The sequence below is a fragment of the Amblyomma maculatum genome, chromosome 1 (assembly GCF_055883805.1).
Source record: "Amblyomma maculatum isolate TAMU_Amacu chromosome 1, ASM5588380v1, whole genome shotgun sequence".
Taxonomy (NCBI): Eukaryota; Metazoa; Arthropoda; class Arachnida; order Ixodida; family Ixodidae; genus Amblyomma; species Amblyomma maculatum.
In genome coordinates this window covers 161,099,532-161,117,421 of record NC_139344.1, presented here as the reverse complement: position 1 = coordinate 161,117,421, position 17,890 = coordinate 161,099,532, and the positions used below count along the sequence as shown (strand labels likewise).

Below are 17,890 nucleotides of genomic sequence, written 5' to 3'. Positions count from 1 at the left end.
TACTAAACATCGCATGTGTTGCATCAACGAGCAGGTACACTGTTTATATGTGGTGAATGTCGCTACATACCTGCTGCTGCAAGACATCCAACCATATAGGCTAGGTCTTTGCACGTTAGAAGCCCGATGGAAGGTACAAATAAGGTGCTCAGCATGTACCAGTGAAGCGACATATCACTAGCAACGGGCTGTGATGGGCAGCTCCGAAACGTTCATTGACGTTCCGGGCTATAGATGGACCTGTCTAACACGTTGAATAAGCCCTAAAAATCCTGGCGCATTTTACGCAGAGAAGATTACCTGTGGGATGAAAATTATTTAGAAGAGCTAACTTTGGAAGCCCCAGCGTGAGGAAAAGCCAGCGCCCTGAGGCATTGTCTGGTATACAAGGAACCGCCACCTTCCATCTGCTACCTATCACCTCCTGCTGTTGGCATGCAGGCGGCGAAATGAAGCGATGGAAATCTCCTTCTCGATTTGTAGAGGAGTAGCCGGAAGGTAGCTGGCACAGGAAGAACCAAAAATAGAAATGGCTAAGATTGACCCGACAAAAGTTAAAAGAAATCCGTTGAAAACAAGGAAATACAGGAAGGGCGAGAAGTCGGAAAGTAGATGAACAGTCAGTCAATGCTAATAACCTTTTGCTGATTATTGCGCAAAGCAGCCAAACTTAGCACTTCGAGCAAGAAGAAGACCTGGTTTGGTTTGGTTTGCAGAGTGTAAAGTCCTAAAGCGACTCAGGCTATGAGAGACACCGTAGTGGAGGGCTTCGGAAAATTCGACCACCTGGGGTTCTTTAGCGTAGACTGACATCGCACAGCACATTGAAACGCAGTCGCCGGAGGTCGGGATTGAACCCGGTTACTGCGGCACAGTAGTGGGGCCCCACTGCACGACCGTGGCGGGGCCAATTAGAAGACCTAATGCGATGCATCACATAACGGTAATTAAGAGCTCCCGTAGTATTTATATGCTCCAGATGGCCTGACATGCGCTAGGACTTGTGCTTTTTATTTGGGTTTAGTTTTTGTTTCCCATTTGTTTCGGCCTCTATGTGCCCGCATGTTTGCGCTTGTGCGTGCGCGCGCGCGCGAGTGTGTATTTCATCGTACTGTTGCCTCTTATCAACTTCAATTTGTACTCGGAAGTTATGCACAGTTTCACAGTAACCAAAAGGATTGACTGTGGTTACCAATACTCATTTATGCGCTGGTTGTGTCGCAACGCCTGACATGAGTGGGCATGTCAGCTGGCATCCAGTCGACACCATGTCAAATCCATTCCTGTTTTTCATGCAGTTTGCCCTAATCGTCTCGACTGCGGAAGCCGGCGCTGTGAACACGGAATTCATCCTCGCTGAACGCCTACGCCAGCACAGAGACTGCGCAAAAGAAAAAGAATTTCCGAATCTGAGTGACTGCTGGGGATCGCCACGTGCTACCTCATCGACGTCATCGACGAACCACGATATAAAAGCCCTCCTGCCATCATCCTTCTTCAGTGGGCATGTCAGCTGGCATCCAGTCGACACCATGTCAAATCCATTCCTGTTTTTCATGCAGGTTAGTAGCAATGTTTCTACAATCAAATCCAATAACATGTGCCTTATCCAGCTGACATGCCCACGTAGAGTGCTTGAAGTTTATTTTATTGGTCGTGACTTCGTATTGTCTCTACTTATGCTGTGTGGCGACATTGAGTCCAACCCTGGGCCAGCCACTGAACAGCTACTGACCCAGCTCCTTGAAAACCAGAAAGATATTCAGCGGAGACTGGGCGAAATTGAGGCCAAATTGCACAAAGTGGAAGAATTCACATCAGCTATAAATGAATTCAGAGATTTAAACCGGGAGCTAGAATCACGAGTTACAGGCTTAGAAAGGAAGCTTGTCGACCTAGAAGACCGGGGCAGACGAAATAATGTAATCGTGTTCGGAATTCCTGAAAAATTGAATGAAACTTACGAAGAACTGTCACAGAGTGTGTTGAAAGGCGTGTTCTGTGACAAAATGGACACGAAAGTTGTTTCAGCCGAGAGAATTCATAGAATCGGTCGCAAGCAACCTAACAAGCACCGACCTGTTATTATCAAGCTGATGGATCATAGTGAGAAAGTTAACACATTGAAAAACTGCTCGAAACTAAAAGACACCGATTACTCTATTTCAGAAGACTTTTCGTATACCACGCGGCAGATACGGAAGAATCTCTGGGAAAGCACCGCAGAGATTCGAAAAGCCGGTCAGAAGGTTAAGCTAATATACAACAAGATAAAAATTGGTGACGATCTGTTTGTTTGGGATGACACTAGCAAAGAAAGAGTCCTAGAGCATGGCAGCCGGAATCGAAAACAAAGGGACCAATGAATCGAGAACAGTCAAATTAAATCGCTAAAATGTATTCAGTTTAACGCCCGGAGCATTGTGAACAAGTCTGAGGATTTGGAAAGTATAGTAGTGGCGCATAAACCGCATATCATTATAATCACCGAAACCTGGCTGCACTCTGATATCACTGATGAAGAAATTACACCACCAGGATACAGAATTATGCGCAAAGACAGGACTTCTCGCGGTGGTGGTGTTGCAATTCTTTTTCAAGAATCTTTCCAAGTAATCAGGCTACCTGACGTGCAAGGAATTGAATGCGTCATTTGTAAACTAATTCTAAATGAACTTAGTCTTGGTATTGGCGCGTTTTACCGCCCACCACGAGGTGACGGTGTTTTCTTTGAGAAACTAAATGAGTTCTTATGTACTACGAAAGCACAATCAAGTAATGTACTATTGGCTGGAGACTTTAACATGCCGCTCGTCAATTGGGACAAACAGTTTCCAGAGCCGCTCTGCACATCAGCCGAACTTCTTGTAGACATCGTACTTGATCACGATTTAACTCAATTAGTAAAGCAAGCAACGCGTATACAAAATGATAAGAAATCCATTCTTGATCTTTTCTTCGTTAGTAACAGTGTCTTTCGTCGCGGTCCTCTACTTCAATATTTCGAAGGCATATCTGACCATGTTATGGTATCTTTAAACATTCCATTGCTTCTTCCGAAAAATAAAAAGAAAGAGGTGCGTGTTGTGCCAAACTTCTCGCGTGCTGATGATGTTGCAGTTTTAGACTTACTTGATATGTCATTCTCAGATTTTGTGGTTCTTTACGAATCCTGCGACTGCTCAGTAGAAAATCTCTGGGTTTTCTTTAAGGACCTTGCTCTGAATTGCATTTCGCGTTTTGTGCCTACTCGGGTAATTACCCTACGCGCCAGCAACCCTTGGATGACGAGGGAACTTGTACGCATGGGACGAAAGATTAAGAGAGTTCGCAAAAAACTTCGGCGAAACCAGTCGGCAGTTAATGCTGCTAAACTGTCTGATATGCGCTTGAACTTAAAACACAGTATCAAAAAAGCAAAAGAGTACCACTTTAGCGTATCTATGAAAGACTTTCTTGTTTCGTCCCCTGCAAAGTTCTGGCGGCAGTTATAAAAGAAAAAGAGGCCTGTGTACAGCGTTGTCGTTGACGGCGAACTGATTACTGATGCGACACAGATTGCTTCGTCTTTCAACCGTTTCTTTTGTACTGTGTTTACGAACGATGATGGTAGAAAGCCTCATTTTAACTCAGCTTGTCCGCCTATTACTGATGTTTCTGTAACTGAAGAAGGTGTTTTCTCTCTGCTTCTCAGTTGTGACGCAAAAAAAGACGCCGGGAATTGATGACATACCAAATACGTTTCTTGTGAGATATGCCGAATGGTGTTCCAAGTACTTAACGCTCATATTTAAGAAGTCTCTGTTAAACGCCGAGCTCCCGGAGGACTCGAAGCACGGAAAAATTATTCATATTCCCAAAACTGAAAATTCCTCTCTACTTAGCTCATATAGGCCAATATCTTTACTGTGTACTTCTTCAAAAATACTTGAACATATTCTTTTTGGGCATATATCAGCCTTCCTGGAAACCAATCACGTAATTGACGACCGGCAACGCGGTTTTCGCAAAGGCTTCTCTACAGTGACCCAACTTCTAGAGACGATGTAGGATTTTGCCGCAGCCATTGATAACCAGTGTCAAATTGATGTCATTTTTTTAGATTTCGAAAAAGCATTTGACCGGGTCTCACACAGAAAGTTCTTGCTAAAGCTAAATACTATCTTTAAAAACGATCTACTGTTGACGTGGATACAAGCATATCTATCGTCTCGATATCAGTCCATATCAATCGGCAATGCATGTTCGAGCCCAGCTTTGGTAAGCTCCGGTATCCCACAAGGCTCAGTACTTGGGCCATTGTTCTTTTTAATTTTTATAAATGACATTGTTAAAGAAATTCCTGTCAAAATCAAGCTGTTTGCCGACGATTGTGTATTATATCATGAAATACGAACTCCTGCTGACCAGCTTCTTCTTAATGACGCCTTGGCTAAAATTCATGATTGGTGCTCAACGTGGCAGATGAGTATTAATACTAAAAAATCAGTTTCAATGTCTATTACGCGGAAGAAGCGGCCATTAAGTTTTGCCTATACTATTAATAACCATCCCCTGTCTACCGTGGACAGCTACAAGTACTTGGGATTAACGATTAGCTCTGACCTACGGTGGAACAAACACATTTCTAATATTAAAAATAAAGCTATGAAAAAACTTGGCTTTTTAAGAAGATCTCTCCGGTACTCTACGCAGGAAATTAGGTTACTAGCTTACAAAACTTTTATCCGACCTGTTTTAGAATACGCCTCTGTTGTGTAGGATCCTTATACTAAAGAAAACATTAAAACACTCGAAAATATTCAAAGAAAGTCAGTGCGATTTATTTATAATTCATACACCTGGCAGACGTCCCCTACCATGCTACTTGAGAAAGCAAATTTGGATTCTTTGCAGCTCAGGAGATACCGCGAGAGGCTTAACTATATGTTCATGATTGTTCACAACAAATTAGGAATTAACAGCAGCAAGTACATTGAGCTCGTCCCAGGTCGTTCGACACGATCCTACCATTCTTTAAAAGTGAAGGAATACTCATGCCGCACTGAAACATACAAGAATTCTTTCTTCCCCCGTACTGTGCGGGAATGGAATGTCCTCAAAGCGAATATTGTAGAGGCTTCTACTGTGGAGTCATTTACGGAGTCGCTTAGGAATTCGTAACAATTTTGCAGCATTCAACATTTTCATTTTTTTTTTCCCAGTGGTCATTTTGACGCCAGGCGTCGTCTAATATTGTATAATGTTGTTTCTTTTCGTCGTTCATTTTTTTTCGGTATTGTGTGCTGTGTTGCGTGTACCTCAGGGAGGTTTTCTTTTTGTCAAACTGTATTTTACACCCACTCCTGCTTAAGGCTTTGCAATAAAGCCAGCAGTCTTCTGTAAATAAATAAATAAATAAAACAAACAGCTAAGCTATAAATACTTTCTTTAATAATCAAGACATCGCTGAGTGATAGAGGGAGCGTGTAAAAACAATGTTACCGTGATGATATGTCATGCTTGACTGCATTTAGTCCGCAACAGTAAGTCCACCAGAGCAGATAAAATCTTGTCCAATTTGCGGTATCTTGAAAATTAGTTGTCTTAGGGAGTACGGTTTAGACTATTTCACTGTGTCGGCTTGTATTGATGCACATTATACACTAACTGGAATCAACTTCGAAGTCGGGGTTCTGTGTTTGGCTAATATTTAACGCTATGCAAAACACAGAGTTGGAAATCCGCCTACTCACAGTCGTCTCGCAGCACGCTGTCTAATCAGATATCTGCTATTCGTGGTATCCATTTAGACGACCTGGCCAAAAGTTTTGTCACAGGGTTTACTTCTGAGGCGGGCACTTTTGAATTTACGGCACGAACGAAGTACTATTCTGCCGAGAGGGAGGAAAGCTTTTATCCTCATCCATTCTGATTGTTCAAACGTCGGGGTATAGTAAGCGCCTTACTAATTCATCTAATGCAAACCCTGCGGCATTCCTGGGCACGTCCATAAAAGGGGGCGAAGATTCACCTCGACAGCCGAGCACTTAGGACATGTGCTCAGCACTGCATCTTCTTGCGATCAACGCTTCATACCAAATTGTACATATAAGAAAATATGTCCATGCGAACAAGACGCAGTTCTGGTCGCTGAACACGCCAACAATGAAAAAATTAACACCAAGTAATTTTTCCTTTTCAGCTATCATTTGGAACAGCCTGCGAGGGCGCAATTTATTTCCCAGTATATGTTCTGCTGTTTACAGATGAAGAGGAACGCTGACGAATGGCTTGAGAATGCGCATGTGTGCCTCTCCCCGTAATCCCCACAAGGTTAAAGCCGTACTCATGTCAGGTTGGTCAACACTATCGACTTTTCATAAGTTGCTACTCATGCTGCTGCGGTTCAACTCCTCATTTACTCTGCTTACGTTCGATTTATGCTGAGCAGACTACATTTTTACATGGAAAACTTAGCGCATCGCTCTGCAACAGGCAGAACAATATATCATATTAACGAGATAGGGTTTCAGGCCTCGTTCTGAAGAAAATCCAGTGTTGTCAGCGTTGTGAGGGAAAAACCACGGGCATGGCTCTGGTAGCTTATAGTGGGCAATTGACATGGCCAACTACTTTTTTTTTTAATTCAAACACTTGCCATGTGGCATAGAATGGTGCTCTTTTAATTTAAATTAAGTCGTGTAGATTATCCTCTACAAGAAACCGCAGCAAGCTCCGGCTCTTAATGTTGTCCACTAGCCACAAGTGCAGGTCTCGATCCCTTGTAGCCGACAGTACAACCTCTTGTAGTCGTCTTATTCTTGATGGCTGCATTCCTGGGCACGTCCTTAACAGGGGGCGAAGATCCACCTCGACAGCTGGGCTTGGGCACTTAGGACGTGCACTCAGCACTGCAGCTTTTTGAGAACCGCATTTGCCCGTCACTGAGAGGGTAAGGGCCGCCCCAGCCTTAATCCTTGTAAGGGACACCTCCTCCATTCTCGTTGGGTTATTAATCATCATCATCATCATCATCATCATCCTGACTATACCCACTGCAGGGCGACGGCCTCTCCCATATTTCTCCACTTAACCCGGTTCTGTGCTAGCTACACCCACTTTACCCCTGCGAACTTCTTAACCTCATCCGCCCACCTAACTTTCTGCCGCCCCCTGCTACGCTTTCCTTCCCTTGGAATCCAGTTTGTTACCCTAAGCGACCATCGGTTTTCCTCTCTTCGCACTACATGTCCTGCCCATGTTCATTTCTTCTTCCTTATTTCCGCTAGAATGTCGGTAACTTGAGTTATTCTCTGACCCACTCTGCACGCTTTTTATCTCTTAACATTACCCCTACCATTTTTCGTTCCATAGCCCTCTGAGTTGTCTTCAACTTAAGTAGAACCCTCTTGGTTAGCCTCCACGTTTCAGCCCCATAGGGGAGTACAGGCAAGATGCAACTGTTGTATACTTTCCTCTTGAGCGATACCGGTAAACTGCTAGTCATAATCTGCGAGTGCTTGCCAAATGCGCTCCATCCCAATCTTATCCTTCTTGTTATTTCCTTTTCATGGTCCGGATCTGCGGTTACTACCTGCCCTAAGTAGACATATTCGCTTACTACTTCCAGTACTTCGCTACCTAATGCAAACTACTGTTCCTTCCCGAGGCTGTTGAACATTACCTTAGTCTTCTGCATATTGATTTTCAAGCCTACCTTCCTACTTTTCCTGTCTAGGTCATCAATCATTATTAGCAGTTCATCCCCCGAGTTGCTTAGCAAGGCAATGTCATCAGCAAATCGCAGATTACTGAGGTATTCTGCATCTACCCTTATCCCTAACTGCTCCCATTCCAAACCTCTGAATGCTTCCTCTAAGCAAGCAGTGAATAGTACTGGGGAGATTGTGTCTCCTTCCCTAACTCCTTTCTTCATGGGAATTTTGTTACTTTCTTTATGCAGAACTATGGTTGGTGTGCAGCCACTATATATACCTTCCAGCACTTTCACGTACGGCTCTTCTATACCCCCGATTTCGCAATGCCTGCATCACCGCCGAGGTTTCAACTGAGTCAAATGCTTTTTCTTAATCAATGAATGCTATGTTTAAGGGCTGGTTATATTCTCAGCATTTTTCTATCACCTGAGTTATTAGGGAGGGGCGAATCAGGGCACGTACACTTTTCCTTACAGCGATGCCGATATTGGCAGAACGGAGTGGGGATCAAATGGGAGGCTTGTGGGTGAGGCACTCGTGTTAAGGGCTTGGTGTGTAAGGGCGTCTGCTTTTTTTATGATCAATATTCTTAGCGTCTTGTACCAATGTGCCTGAATGCGTTGATTTTTTTCTTATTTAGAGCATGGTATCTTCTGAGTAATTCTTAGGGTTTTTGGAACTCTCTTGTGTTGTTTAATAGCCGCTACAGAGAGTCTGTGTAGATGTGAGCATCGCTTATAGACGGTATGCATTTATAGCCTCCATCGCATCGCGGATAGCATACAACTCCATTACAAGTGAGTCCGGGTGGTCCGTTACATACTCCTGATGTGTGAGTAACTCTGCATGTATGGGGCAGGTAGTTCCCATTTTTCCACCACTTTGAATGACTGACGCGTCTGCGTAAGCTATACATATTCCGGGACTTATATCAACTACTGGACATGTTGTTTGCTGTGCTGTTAACAGTATCGAATAAATAAATAAATAAATAAATAAATAAATAAATAAATAAATATATAAATAAATAAATAAATAAATAAATAAATAAATAAATAAATAAATAAATAAATAAATAAATAAATAAATAAATTAGTAGTGTTAGTAGTCGTTGAAGTGTAAGCCCAAGGAGGGACTTCTATTATTTTCGTTGTCTGTGCTGTTACCTCATTGTATACTGCTGCAAAAGGCGCAGCATACTTTCTCTTATTCGTCGATAGACTGTTTAGGGAAACAAGACCACAGTATATCACAAAGTTGGGAGAATCTGCCAACCTGGGTTGCTTATTTGAGGTGAGAAGGTCGGATATGAGTCAACTCTAGTACGGTTGGTGCTTGACCTGCGTCGGTCGCGTGCGTGCCAAAACAGACGAGGTAGCTCCGGCAAGCGTTACGTTCAAACAGAAAAAAATTCCAGGGTTTCAACTATGGTTAAACCGAGTTAGACGTGCGAAAGCACGGTTCAATTAGGTTTATCTGTTGGTCGGTATTTGTCTTTTTTTTTGCTTTAAGTTCCGGTTTGGTTACGCTCAAGGATATACACGCATTAGGCAACGTGTTCACTTTTACGCGTCTTTTCTCCCGTTTCAACTCAGCCCGCCGGACACGGCGCGCTTTTTCGGCCGAGACAGTACAAGGACCCGGCTGTGGTCTGACGTGCCACAGCAATTGCGCTGTGCGCATATACAGGCAACTATACAGCGCAGTAAGGTGTTATTTTATTTAAGAGCGCAGCTCTCGCCCGTTCCTGGGTTTCGCGTCGGCGTCGGCCTCGTAACAAGCTCCGCCCCCCTTTCAGCCCCCCTCTTCCTGCGTGGCGCCAGCCGTGCGTGTTATCTGATTGCTGCGCGCGTTCCCCCGTTCGCCGCTGCTTATACCCCCTTCCCCCCCTCTTCCTACGTGGCGGCGAGGGTGCTCTCCGATTGCCGGAACGACGGCTCCCTATCAGCGGATCACGGTGCGTGCATCCCAAGCCGAAACGCAGAGTCACGTTCTCTGCACTCGCTAGCAGCGTCAGCGGCATCAGTCAGACGCTGCTATCTGATCGTCGCGCAACGTTCCTATGGGCTCACGCGCTGCCTCCCGCGACCTCCCGATAACTTAATTGCTCTCTTCATTTCTCCGACCACAAAGCTTCTTTTATGACAGCCAAGAACTGTTAGTGGAGTGTTTCTTGAAGGAATACCTGTGAAAAAAAAAATAAAGTTGTCTGTAATTGTTCATACGTGTCCTGCTAGAAATCTTTGCCTCAATCTATCGAAAAGGTGAAACAGCTGATGAGCTGCGCTCAAATTTCGCATTAGGCAGTAACGTAATCGTCGGAAATTTTTGTTATTTATATTTGTATCCTACTAATTATTATGGATTAATATCGTATTAGTATTTCTTATTAATTACCTCATCAGTATTTATTATTTTACATACCCTGCTAATGATTTCACTAGTAACTGTTTTACAGTAAAGGATAGGCGCAGTATCTGTGGCACACATCGTGAAAGCCCAGTTAGACCTCGTGAAATAGTGTATTCCCACAAAAATTCCCGTCTCATTATCGCTTGTGGAAATTTTCTTGCATATGCCACTACACCTGGGCCAATCTCTCATGTGTGTATCTGCTATGCTTCAAGAAGCCAACAGCAACAACGCGCTACTAGAAACGCTCTGTGACTTTCGCCTCGACCGGATGCTGCCGTCACCACTCCTACAGCTTTCCTGAATAAATATTGAGGGCCCCGGTGGTGACCCGGAGAGCCGCACCTTCAACCTTGGCGATGTTCCAGGACGTCAGACTGGCAGGACCGGGCTTTTGACCCTCCGCTTGCAGGCATCGGTGACTGGTTCGCCCAACTTGAGGTTGCAACGTACTCGAGAGACATTACTATCCAGGCGTTCAAACACGCAGTCCTCACCGACATCTACAACCCGACCTCCTGTTCCAACTGGCCTGCTCGGCCTCCAGATGCTGGCCATATGACGAGCTGCGCGCTGCCGTCCAGTCGCTTTTTCCGCCACCAGCTTCCGCGCCTACGTCACCTTTGCTCTAGTCTCTGGCTGCATCCCCAGGGCATGCTGCAGCCGCTCCTGCCCAGCGTCTCCGGCCCTGCTGTTCACAGTTCAAAGGCACGTTCTCGTAGGACTGCGGCAGGACATCCTACAGGTCCTGACACGCCAACAACACTATTCCTCTCCGGCCGAAGGCCCGCTAGCCCAGTCCACTTCACTGAGGTGCCCGGCCACTGTCGTCTGCCACGTCAGCGAACGCAGTGACAGACGCGCATCTTTCTTGCTCTCCTGCACAGCGCCTCCGGCCAGAGATTACACAAGCATCACGTACCAGCGCCGTTTGCACAGCCCTGAAAGACAGTTTTCTCGCCTGCAGAAGTGCCGCTACTAGACGAGCTCTCTTGAAGAGTGTCCACCCCTTCGGAAAGCTCTGTCCTGCAGCACGCCGTCGCTTTTAGATGCAAGCTGCGCCTGCATCTCTTTCCTGTCGCCATATCAAAGCACGGTCACACCTACCGCGCTACACGAAATGCCTACTGCTGCTACCGGCCCTCTGGCGGTTTCAGAACTGACTGTGCCTCCGCGACACCGAGACGAGACAGCTGCCGAAGGCAGTGCTCTACTTGCGACGTCGGCGCCGCACAGCAAGGCACATATAGCAGCCAGTCACATCCCTCTGATGCTGACTATTGTCCCCAAATGTGTCCGGTACCTCCAGCCAAAGCTACTAAACGCAAAGCGGCTAACAACAGCTCGTTGCACGCTCCGGCTTTGTCTGCTTGCCTATGGCACTTCAGCATGCCCAGCTCTGCGATATGTTTCGCCGTCAACAACGTCCGAGACATCGCCTCTGCCTCTGACCGCTGCTTCCGCAAGCGACGCCTTCAACTGCCCCACCTGAGACGATACACCTCACATGTCGCCTGCAAGTTTTAACACTGTTATGTTTAGGAACGCGTATTTTCGTGCTAATTTCTAGCTCGCTGGCAGTCGCACTTAACTGCCCGCTTGACAGGTTCACGAAGAGCCCACCGGCACTATCCGGATGAATTTTCACGCCACTCCCCTCCGTCTCGATGCTCCCCTTTTAATAAAATGAAAGTGACGCCTCCCCCCCCCCCCCCCCATACACACACACAGCTTGTCAAAGAGTTCTTACGTGAACGGACCTCGACTTACCGGCCATTTGCTTTATCGGTTGAGCGCTTCTTCCCTCTGCTTTAGCTATTCTGTATCGATTGACCATAAGAGGGGGGGGGGGGGGCGCTCACTCAAATGGCCTGTGATCCGGTATTCAAGCACATGCACCTTATACTCATAATGGGAGGCTAGTGCGAGTTGCGTACATGCTCTGCGAGGAAGCCGCTGCTTATTGTGTCAGGAGTTACGGTTACGGCAATGCGAATGGTATTTGATTGTTTGCTTGCTTTTTCATAGCCTACAAGTTACAATGGATCTGAAAAAAGGCGCTTTTTTTTTTTTTTGCTAAATGCAGAGCCACTGATGTAAAAGTATATAATTGTAACTCTATGCCGAAGGTTCGGCTCACAGCTATAGCCTCAGAATTTCTACTCTAGGCAGGCTGCGTTGGCTCTTACGGTGCGTCTCGCACCATCGTCGCCTCCGCTAAGTCTCATACAAGTTCAGCTGTGTCCCCATTGCTCTCCTAACGGTTTCACAAAACAATTACCATGCCTGTACTGCCATCGCAACCGCGTACCACCTGCCGACAGAGACAGCGCTAGTACCCGGGGACACGGGTAGATGGTGCCAGGTGCCCTTCTGAAGTAAAGTAACGTGGTGCATCAAGATCTGCGCAGCGAACAAGCAGCGCAGTATCTGTGAAGTCGGCTGCACCGCATTAAATTGGAACATGCTTCGAACGACGCGGATAAAACAGTCGCGCAACTCTGCGCCCCCTGCGGGAGCATATACCTCTGATTTTACACGATTCTTAAAAATAGGCAAATTAAAATGTCATGCAGGCGTGTTTTGAAGCTGTTGTATTACAAGCCGAGAAAAGTCAGGAGGTAGAGAAGGTATGAATTAACTTAATAATTAATTATTATTAGTTAATTAGCTGTTTGATTATTTCAGGTAGGGGTACTATGAAATTGCAAATATGGGCTACCAGTGAGTAAATGCCAAATAAAATTTTAAATAAGAAGAACAGCCCATTTATTCCACTTTCGACGCGTGAAAACAAAACCGAGCAGATGAATCGCGCCGTCGACCATGGATGGATGGATGAAATATAGGAGCATCCCCTTTGAAACGGGGTCGTAGCAATTGCTATCATGCTCGTTTTTTTTCCTTATATCTTAATTATTGTTTAATATCGGTTAACTATACCATCATTCTATTTATTGAATTTTTGTTTCTACATTACTAACAGTATGTTACTTTTCTGCTTTTAAGCCACAAATCTTCCAATTGTTTTTTGCTAGCTTCCACCTCACGTTCTTTCATAAATCCACTGGTATCCCTAAACACCGTGCCCTAAACCACCGTGCCCTAAATCCCGGGCCTCAAGAAGAGTGACTGCGCCTGCATCAACTTCCGGATGGATACCATTACATTCGAGTATAATATGGTCAATTGTTTCACTAGAGTTACCACATACAGCACATGCGTCATCTTCATTGTTAAATTTCTTTTTGTAGCTGCATATTCTAAGGCACCCTGATCTAGCTTCAAAAAGTAGGGCACTGCTTCTTGAGTTATCAAAGAAAGCTTCCTTCCAGATCTGCATTTTCCACTCTCGGTATAATTCCACACTCTGTTTTTCTTTTTCCATCGAATTTATCCAATTTTTACCTTCTGTGTTTTTCACCTGTTGCTTAATGCTCTTTATTTCTCCGTCCTTGTGACTAGCATACTTATTAGTTAGTTTCCTAGTTCTTTTCCTTCATTGTGAGTCAACGCTTTTTAAGTACAGGTATTTAAATACTTTAGCTGCCCATCCGTTACTGTCCAGTTTCCTCAGGCGTTCCTCATATAATATTTTACTCCGAGCTTCCCGTACTTCGAAAGATGCCCAGCTCATATCTCCCTGTACCGCCTCATTTGTGGTTTTGCCGTGGGCGCCTAGTGCTAATCGTCCGACGGTTCTCTGATTTATTTCTAAATATGTGTCGACTGTACCTCTGTTTTTAGGCATAAAACTGCATTTACGAAAGTAAGCCCGGGCACCATAATTCCTTTCCAAATACCCCTCAATACCTATTACCTGTTGTATCCCCACAATGCCCTATGCTTCATTATCCCGGCTTTTCTTCGCCCTTTGGCCTTAAGTGATTGCTCATGTTTTCCAATGTATGCCAATCCTTCGTTTACCCATACCCCCAGATATTTATATTCTGCTACTCTGGGTATTGTATTTTATGACCTTGTATTTAAGACCCTGAGCAGTTGAGCCGTTGAAAATCATCAGACCCGACTTAACTGCGCTAAGAGTGAAGCCTAGAGCGTCCCCTTCGTCTCCGCAATATTTAACTACAGTTTGCAATTCTTCCTTGCTATGTGCTAACAGCGCAATATCGTCTGCATCCATTAAACCGGGGAGGCGCTGCTCTACCACATTTCCGCCTAATCTATATGACAGGTTAAAACCTAGGTTAATTCCATGTATCCTCCGTTTCATATTTATCATATCAAGCATGAACAGCAGCGGTGATAGAGGACAACCTCTTCTTAATCCTTTGAATACCTTGACAGCTTCCGCACTTTATCCCTTCGCATGTAATTTCTACTTTGTTATCCGGTATATTTCCTGTAGGAAATCTGTTATATCATGACCGATACCTTCTTCTTTTAATATGTTCCACAGGAGTTCCCTGTTTACGTTGCCGTACGCCCCTTTTAAGTCCAGGAAGGCCAAATACAAAGGTCTATTTTCCACTCTAGATATTTCGATTCACTGGGTAAGCACGAACAGGTGCCTACCATTTCTACCATCTTAGCGCCTACCATTTCTAAAGCTGTTCTGAAGTTCTCCGAGTGTCTTTTTGCTTTCTACTCATGCTTGCATCTTCAATTTTTCTGCCTGCATTACCAACCTGTATATAACAAATATTATGGTAATCGGCCTGCATGATTTTATGTGCATCCTATCTCATTTTCCTTGATAAATCAAATTCAGTTTACTCTTCCGCCAGCTGTCCGAAATTTGTTTATTTGTTATGACTGTTTCCAAATATTTGAACGTTTCCTTACTTCTTGGACCAAGTTACTTAATCAGCTTGATCGGAATTTCATCTATTCCTGTAGATGTGCTTTAAGGAATATTTTTTTCCGCCTTTTTCCAGTTTAAATTGGTCAGTTATAAGCTGCTTTGTATTCTGCTATCTTGCGTTGCTTCGTGATTTGCTGAGATTACTCTATCGTCGCTCTTAAATGACTCGGCTACAACTAATTTAATGTTGCTCACAGCGTTGTCTCCCTTTAAACAATTTCCTACGTTATATTGAATCCGGTCCTGCTTCCTTTGATTCTTTTTACCTAGCCAGCTTATATGGTTCCAGAATTTGTTTGGTCTGCCTCTAGTGGCATCGTGAATTTCAGCCATCCAGCGATCGGGGGACTGCTTTATTTTACTTTGGACGAGGGCCTGTACATCAAGTTTATTTTGTCGATACGATTCCCATTTTTGGTCTATTTCCTCCTGAGATACCTGTGCTCTCTTTGCCTCTCAGTGTTCCCTAGAAGCTGCCCGTCGTTGTTCAATGACTTCTCTGATTTCCTCATTCCACCAGCTCCGTGGCTTCCTCTTTCCATTCCAGTGGTTTGCCACTTTAATCTCCTTAATTTTACTCCTTATGAGTAGTTCTACCTTATCATAATCCCAGTCTTTCGTGGGGCTTTTCTCTATTACATCCTCTATGTCTGCTGCTATCTGCACTTTGTGATCGTCGTTTAATTTTGCGTTTATTTTTTTTTGTCTAAGTTCCATTGCTTTTTTCATCCAGGGTGTCATCTGCAGATTATTACGTTTATGATCACTTCCCAGACTACACTCCCCTTCTTTGTCTATTTTCATTTTTGCGAGCTTGCTATAAATTCCCTGCGACATTAGACAGCAGTCAATGGTCGTCTGCCTGTTCCAGAATTTCCACGTGATTTGTACCTCACCATTTTGTTTCTCTATTTAGAATAACTAGATTGTATTGCTGACAGAAATATAGCATGAGCTTCCCGTTACAATCCGTGTATCCATCCAGATCGTCAGTTTAGGCCGTTCATGTCTCCCAGTAGAATAATATCGGCCCCGTCTCCAAACTGGCTTGTATCGTCACTGAGACATTTAACGAGATCCTTGTTTTTCTGCCTGCATTAGTGTCCTGTCCCTAAATAAACTACCCCTAACCATGTCCTTACGCCGGCAATTGTTCCTGATACCCAGATATGTTCTTTGCAAGATGATTTAATTCTTTGCCTTGGTGTATCAACATACCTACCCCACCCCCCTTTTTCTTCGTTCTCGTTCTGTTGCATCCTTCCCAGACGTAGCCTTCAGATTTTTACCCTCACACGCAAGCTGCTAGCAAGCTCCTACTCTCGACACCAGGCGCCATCTGACGGGCGCGCGGCCAGGGGACTGCGGCCCTGCGGGTCGCGCAGGCGCCCCGCGTTGAATACGTGTTTATGAGCGAGCGTTCTTTAATGAATGCTGTCGTTAACGCGCTCTACCACATATGCATGTAGGTGTGTACTGTGCATCGCTACTCACATTTGTCCCCGTTCCAGAGGGTGCTACAGCAATTTGAAGCGCGCTGTCTCCTGGGGGACGTAATATACGAGGGTAGTCTACCACGCAGGTTACGAACTGTAAATCACTTTTATACGCAGCAGTGTCGTTCTTTTTTCTTTTTTTTTGAGGGGGGGGGGGGGGGCTTTCCCATGTGATAAATCCACATATTTTTTTTTTCTACTTTTTGATTTTGCGCACGAGGAAGTAAATTTGAACCTGACTCCATGGTGTCAGATTTAACCGGATCGACGAACTTCGCGCTAAAGTTAGCGTAGGCAAAACGTCTTTTTTTCGGCCAACAGTGGTTCGTCTTTGGCGCTCGTTTTTCCTTTAAACGAATCTAAGTACGACAACCAGGACTATCAATTGTGGTTTCCTTATTTCAGAGAGAAGTTGCCGTGCAAGACGGTTGAGCGCAGTAGCCTTTTCCTGTTAGTATCTACCTCGGACGAAACACGATTTCATTACATGTTATGACCTGGGTCAAACGGCTAAGCAGCTGTTTCACACACACCGATAGCATCTAAATTAAATATACTAGTCTTGTCACTGCAAACCTCGGGAGAGCTGGCTGCTGTGTTAATACCTGTTCAAGGCTTAATACAAATAACGAAACGGGGTTGTGCCCTCCAGTGGTGGCTCTGTGGTTAGGGCTCTTGACTTGAGCCCGAAGATATAGTTCGATTACAGAAGCGACGGCCGCGCTTCGATGAAGAAGAAGTTGAAGCGCTTGTGTAGTGTGTAATGTCAGCGCAGGATAAAGTAACTCCATGGAGTCGATAAATTTCCGGAGCACTCCACTACGGCGTATCTCATAGCCGATGACACTTCTGGATGCTAAAGCTCACAAACCATACGAGAACTGAGTTGTTGTGCTCCAGCGAGCATTTATATTTGCTGCTGTTTTTTTTTGCCATGTATGAGAATGTACATGTACGGGCATAAGTAAACGAAGCAGGCTTTTCCGTTCAAATTAAAATCACGTCTTCTGAACTGCAGATAAGAAGACAATATTTGTCCAAGTGAAAGGGCACTGGCCTACTACTGGATCGCACATACCAAGACTGCCAGATTCGATTATGCAGCCGTTAAAAATGGTAGAAGAAACAAGCGTGCTCCTTTCACTTTTGCCCGCACCGGTACGTGCAGGATATAAAAAGATGCATTATGCTTGACATGCAGGCGTAACAGTTTGGTAGGCGCTATAGAGTCTTAGGGATAAAAAAAGAATCCTAATGAGGCGATGTTCATAAATAAAGCGCAACAAAATTTGCCTGCCGTTAGCAATTGTCAGCTCAGATGAGCCAAATCGTCAATTAGTTGATGTGATACGGCACACACCCCGAGGACAACATAGCCTAACTGCTGAGGTTCGAAATGGCTGGCCGGAAGGAAGGAGAGCGCATCGGAAGTGGGAATTTATGCGACTCATACGCAA

The 17,890-nt window shown here is 44.8% G+C and overlaps 1 protein-coding gene across 1 annotated transcript; it reads left to right on the top strand.

The window, feature by feature from the left end:
- Window positions 1-1,268: 1,268 nt before the first annotated feature.
- Window positions 1,269-2,366, top strand: LOC146204754 (uncharacterized). The gene has a single exon (XM_084605062.1). The coding sequence runs from the start codon at window positions 1,269-1,271 to the stop codon at window positions 2,364-2,366; it is 1,098 nt and encodes a 365-aa protein (XP_084461188.1).
- Window positions 2,367-17,890: the final 15,524 nt, after the last annotated feature.